Source organism: Teleopsis dalmanni, chromosome 1 (assembly GCF_002237135.1).
Source record: "Teleopsis dalmanni isolate 2A chromosome 1, ASM223713v2, whole genome shotgun sequence".
Lineage (NCBI taxonomy): Eukaryota > Metazoa > Arthropoda > Insecta > Diptera > Diopsidae > Teleopsis > Teleopsis dalmanni.
In genome coordinates, this window is record NC_051846.1 from 128582341 (window position 1) to 128589335 (window position 6995).

General features: G+C 32.7%; 1 protein-coding gene across 1 annotated transcript; it reads left to right on the forward strand.

Moving 5' to 3' along the window:
- The first annotated feature begins 325 nt into the window (after positions 1-325).
- On the forward strand, positions 326-2655 carry LOC119668556 (putative mediator of RNA polymerase II transcription subunit 26). Its single transcript, XM_038078108.1, has 2 exons — positions 326-2488; positions 2548-2655. Exon 1 carries the CDS (start codon positions 535-537, stop codon positions 2278-2280), a length of 1746 nt encoding a protein of 581 aa, XP_037934036.1. The 5' UTR covers positions 326-534; the 3' UTR covers positions 2281-2488; positions 2548-2655.
- The last annotated feature ends 4340 nt before the right edge of the window (positions 2656-6995 follow it).

Sequence of the window (6995 nt, forward strand, 5' to 3'; positions counted from 1 at the left end):
AAGGGACATCTCTAATTATTTTTTTTTTATGTATGAATTTTGGGTTATATATATATATTTTTTTTTCCCAAAGTTAATTTGCTTCTTTATATTGAATACAAATTTAAAATTTATAAAATTTTGAAATAAAAATAAAAGTTAATTTATTTCCCTATAAGAAATATAGATCTAAAAACAAAAATTATAAAATTCTGAAGTAAAAATTAAAGTTAATTTATTTCCTTATTTTAAATATAAATTTAAAATTATAACTATCGAAATAAAGTAATACATAAATAAAGATATAGAAGTAAAACCACTGCACTTTGAATATTTTGGTCACAATCTATAAATTTATTGTGACGACTTTGGTGAGACTGAGCATACCTCAGCAAATAGGCAACGACCGGGAAAAGGGGTCGTTACAGTTGGCGCCCGAGCAGGGACCAAAATATTCAAAGGTCGTTGAGATAGTGATGGAAATATAGTAGTCAAGCAAAGAAAATCTAAAAACTAGATGATATAAAATAGTAACATAAATCGAAAGAAGAAACAATGTCGGTGGGATCAAGAGGAATACCAGGGACTGAGAAAAGTTCAATAAATCCTCCAATGTGCTCCTATCGTCAGACAATTGAATACGTAGAGAAATGGTCCTTCCGATATCACGGTGGCAAGGACACATTAGATTTCATCGAACACATAGAAGAACTAGCAGACATGTACAACATCGATGTAAATCTAATTCCTCGAACAATGCCTCTACTCCTCGAAGGCGAAGCACTAGAATGGTTTCGCAATAACAATTGTCGTTGGTCACTTTGGACACGTTTCAAATTCGATTTCTTATCATTTTTTATTTCTGCTAGATATTTAGAAAACTTACAGGATGATGTAATATCCCGCCATCAAAAACCCAATGAGAATTTCAAAACATATTTAATTGACATCAAAAATCTTATGCGACGAGCCTGCACAAATCCAGATTCGCAATTAGAGCGAATATATCAAAACATGAGCCCAGACTACCGAATCTTTATCAGACGTCGAGATTTTTCAAGCTTAGAGCAATTAAAAATACTTGCTGATGACTTCGAAGAGCTTCGCAGAGAACAGCATAAAGTAAATCGGGGCGGTATACGAGGAGAAACTATGGGCAGGTGCATCGTAGTGGAGTCCCCAGAAACGATGTCATTGCAAAATACTATGAGATGCATACCCACTACACCAATACGGAATAAACTTATCCAGCATCATAAATCAGAGCTACCTATCTTGAACAAGCAACAGAACCGACCGGCGGCAAAGCAAACAACAGCAGTAAGAACTAGAATTACCAGTCCATCAACAGAATTATTACCTAAGCCAAGCATAATAACACAGCAGAAGCAACGTAAAAATTATTTAGAGCAGATGTCATGCAAATGTCTCGTACCATCGCAAGATCCAGGACCAAGCAAAGAAACTCCAGAAGTTTGTGATTTACATCAACAGGAACTCATACAAATGCAAGAGATACAACAGGTGCAAATTGAAGAAATACAGCGAAAACAAAATCCAAAACCTGTCAATAAAACTCCGGAAATACCTAAGCAACAGTCAGTCAGACAAGATCCACGAGTTTTACCAGTTCAACAACATGTCGAACAACTACAGCACGAACGGCAACGCGAGACGCCAAACAAAAGAAATCTAGAAAGAATTAACCTAGTCCAAGTCATACAAGATAAACCGACGTTTCAAATACCACCACCACAAAGACTCCAACATGTTACAACTACTGAAGAATATACACAGGTGCAAGAGGCACATTCACAACGAAATCCACCGCTTCAAGAAGAACAACTTAGGAGACCATCGACTAAATTAGTAAGAACATCGTTACTTTCCATACCTCAAGATCAAGTACACTCAGAGACGTCGCTAATACCGCGACAGGAAATGCCCGTCAAGCAATCAGATCAATGTCAACAGGAGATTAAAGTCATCGAAAATAAAACTACACAACATCGAATGACTCACAAAACCCCAAGTCCCATTCAAGAATCACAACAAGTTTCACATCAAGGAAAAGATAATTCTACTCAACTGAGAGAAAAAGTAAATATCCCTATGATGCAAATAAAAGAACAATGTCTCGGAAGTTGGAATTCTTCCAGCAATCGAACTCAGCAAAAGCAAATGGAAAGTCAAGGTGAACTCCAGCAGAGCGATCACGACTATATCAACACGCATCAAGACAAGTTTTACAAAGTGTTTAAATCTTCAAAGAAACGAAATAGAAATCACTCAAGCAGGTAGTGGGTCAGATCCAGTTAACTTTCCCGAAGAAGGAGGGAAATGTAAGGATGGAAATTTACACTAAATTTCCACCTACATAAACGCTACATAAACATGCACTAAAAACAATAACAACACGAACTAAAACACATCAACACAACACAGTTTTTTATAAAACGACACACTTTTTATATGGTTATGTTCAAACTTGGAAAAAGTAGACTCACTGGTAATAAATGTTGCAAATATCTGGAATTAAATAGATTAATTAATATTTAAAATATTTAGTCACAACCATTTACCAAAACCCAAACCGCTTACAAGCCTTAATAACATCTCAAACTAAGCTGAAATAATATTAAAATGAAATATAAAAATATAATTAAATAAATTAATAATAAACTCACCTTATTTATTTGTTAATTATATTTCTTGTTTTTATGTTGTAAATATTCATCAAATATTTGCACTTTTAATATTTCATTTATCGTAACAAACAAAGAGTAAATAAAAAAAACCACCACCGACCGAATGTAGTTTTAAAACACGTTTTGTAAGAATCAAAACAAAGCAGCGTTAACATAAGAAAACAACAAAATATTCGCCGTAAGAGAAGCTTAAAGAGAAGATAAATACCCAAGCTGAGTACCGCACAAAACATGAAATAGAACATCAGAACGGCAAAAATATACAAGAATTACGTGAGATCAGCTGTAAATAAAATGATACGCTACACAAAAGCTCGGTCGAGTGTGTATATAAGACGCGCATTTTACTTATGCGAGGACTTGCAATATTACTTCAAAGGCACATACACCTTGGAAGATCAAGTCAACTAAGCTCTAGAGGCACAAAGGCATAATAAAGATATTTTATATGAAAAAATATCCAAATCAAAGTACGACAGGTGGTTTCACGCCGACTGTAACTAAGATAACTATTAAAATTAATAAAGATATTTTATATGGAAAAAATATCCAAATCAAAGTACGACAGGTGGTTTCACGCCGACTGTAACTAAGATAACTATTAAAATTAATAAAGATATTTTATATGAAAAAAATATCCAAATCAAAGTACGACAGGTGGTTTCACGCCGACTGTAACTAAGATAACTATTAAAATTAATAAGGATATTTTATATGAAAAAAATATCCAAATCAAGGTACGACAGGTGGTTTCACGCCGACTGTAACCAAGATAAATTCTGAAAATCATAAGGATATTTTAAATTAAAATAATATCCTAAAGAAGGTATAATTGTAGTGAACACGACAGGTGGTACAGTTCCGGAAGAATATAACGCCAGAGACCTGAAGGAGGAAGACCTATCCAGAAAATCCAAGCATTGAAACCTCTAAAAGGGACATCTCTAATTATTTTTTTTTTATGTATGAATTTTGGGTTATATATATATATTTTTTTTTCCCAAAGTTAATTTGCTTCTTTATATTGAATACAAATTTAAAATTTATAAAATTTTGAAATAAAAATAAAAGTTAATTTATTTCCCTATAAGAAATATAGATCTAAAAACAAAAATTATAAAATTCTGAAGTAAAAATTAAAGTTAATTTATTTCCTTATTTTAAATATAAATTTAAAATTATAACTATCGAAATAAAGTAATACATAAATAAAGATATAGAAGTAAAACCACTGCACTTTGAATATTTTGGTCACAATCTATAAATTTATTGTGACGACTTTGGTGAGACTGAGCATACCTCAGCAAATAGGCAACGACCGGGAAAAGGGGTCGTTACAATATTACGTAAATATACATATGTATGTATAATGGCCAAGATGTGGAATGTAAAGTGTGCCCTTATTTCATGTCAGGCCACAAGAATTAGTTTTCCTAAAAGAAAATTTTACAAATTTCCTCGACCAAATACAGAAAAGTACTGTCTATGGTTGCAAAATTGTTGTACTTCGGAGGCAGAGATTAGACGAAGAAAAAAGCCGTACATTTGTGACGTTCATTTCGAAGACAAATACAAAGGGAAGATATATTTGAAGAACAGCGCAAGGCCGACTTTGTTTCTTAGTGATCCCCACGAAGGAAGAGGGGTATCACCTCCTATATTTTTTAATCATTCACTACCTCATAAGACTTATGAAAGAATACAGGTAAGAGAAGAGATAGATATAAATGATCTCAACAAATCAGCGGCTGTTCTTGAGGCATTAAGGAGACGGCCAAGTTCACCTCCATCAAATGAGTCCACTTCAAAACTACTATTGGAAATTAAATACTTAAAAAAAATTAGTATGAAGCAAAAGACGCAAATTTGCCTGCTACAAAAGGCAAAACGTCACTTAATTTATAAAAACAAAAATTTAAAAAAACGCCTTACATTACTTAAAAACGGGATGCAGAAACTAAAAATAAAGAAAAGTATTTGCTCTACTATTGACTCTTTGCCAGCAATCAACAGTAATTCAAAAGTGTTTGCGAAATTAATTTTAAATAAAGCACGTGTGTATTCCTCAGATGAGAAGCAAATTTGTCAATCCATCTATTTCAGATCATCTGCTACGTATAACTTTCTACGTGATGTGTTAGATTTTCATTTACCTCATGTGAGCTCTTTGCAAAATTGGACGCCTATTAAAAGTCTTTCTCCAGGTTTAAATAGCAGTATTCTGTCAGAAATTCAAAAACAAATAGTTTCATTGAACGCAAAAGATAAAGAAGTTGCATTGATTTTTGATGAGATGTCTGTTCAAGAGGCCCTTATATATAATCAAGTCGAAGATCGTATAGACGGGTACGCGGACTGTGGAAATGGTGAAAGAGATGAATACTTAGCAAAGACTATTCTGCTTTTCATGGTGAGGAGTTTATGTGGAAACTTCAAACAAGTTTTGTATTATGTAGCTTGTCCACAGAAAATGCAGGGAGAAGACTTACAAAAGGAAGTATTTAAATGTCTGGACATTTCGAAGCACATTGGATTAAATGTTCAAGTCATAACCTGTGATCAAGGTCCAATTAACAGAAGATTGTTCAATATTCTTGGATCTTCTGAAAATAAGCCGACATTCCGCTACAAAGAAAAGACTTACTGGACGTATTATGATGTCCCACATCTTTTTAAGACTTTTCGCAACCGTCTCATGATAAGTGACATCGCTACTCCAGATGGAATTATTTCTTGGGAGGTCGTTGAGAACTTGTATAATATGGACCGACAGGGTACAACTAAGGTTTGTCCAAAACTAACTTACAGACATATATCTCCAACAAATTTTGAGAAAATGAGTGTTCGGCTTGCCGTACAAATACTAAGCCATAGTGTTGCTGCTAGCATTGAGACTTTTTTGTCTTTAAATAAGTTTAAAGACCAGTTAACTACAACGGCTAAGTCAACTGCTGCATGCTTCAAAAAAATGGACCGCTTATTTGATGTTCTTAATGGAAAACCACCATTAAAAGGAAATGATGATAAAAATATTCAATTTTTGATAGAAATGAAGGCAATGTACGCCTACTCTGAGATGAAGTCTACTAAACCAAATGTATATACATATTGCTTTAATGGAATATTACTATCAATAAATGCAATTCTGCAAATCTCATCAAACATTTTTAAATTTCATAATGACGTGTATTATATATATTTATGCAAATTCAATCAAGATCCTGTTGAAAATTTTTTTTCATTAGTAAGATCTCGAAATGTTAACAAAAGTAATCCAAACATTTTCGAGTTTAACCAAATTTGTGCAAAGCTAATAACATCTAAGCTATTTTTTACATCGAGATATCAAAATTGTGAACAGGACAACGATGAGTACTTTGATTTAGATTGGAATGCAGTATTCAAAAAACCAGATGATGCTAACAAATTTACTCATGAAAGAAATGCTCCCGAAACTTCGCACACTGATATTAATGATTTTGAAGAAATAGACCCATTGATAAATTTTAGCGTTACTGAAGTATTCGATAACTCAATAAGTGATAACGCAATTCGTTATTTTGCAGGGTATTGCTACTTGAAGCTACAAAAAAAGTTGAAGACATTTTGTGACAATTGCTTTGAAACAATGACTGAGCTCTTGCCAACATGTTCAAATATGACAGATGTATTAATTCGAAAAAAAACGTATGACTCTGTTTTTTCTGGAACATCTCTAATCAACCCGTCAGATATTTTCTTTGAAGTATGCAAAATGCAAACGCAAATTTTTCAGAAAGAGTTAATCAGAAATCCATGCAAGTTGAATATAAAGGCACACATATTTATAAAATGTGTAGAAGAAACTAGACAAATATTTAAGTCATGGTTTGACGCAAGTAATATTTATAAAATGTGTAGAAGAAACTAGACAAATATTTAAGTCATGGTTTGACGCAAGTAATATTTGTTATGACCACCGCATCAAAGCATTGGATTTCATGCTTCTGGTGCTATTACGAAAAAATTGTGCCTGGATTATGGACAATAAAAAAGCACAGCATATGGAGTGCAATACAAAAAAGAGAATGAAGCGTTCTTCTCAAGAAACCAAGAAAATGAAAAATTTTATTTCTTCATATAAGTAAAATTCACTTGATTGTAAAATTTTTAGACGGCATTCAAGCCATGTCTTTAGTGCTAAGTTAATAATAATTATTGCAAATAGTTCGTAAGTTATTTAAGCTATTATGTAAGTTTAATTATAATGTAAATATAAAATAATAAATAAATTAATTAATAAATAAAATAATTAAAAGTCAGGTGTCT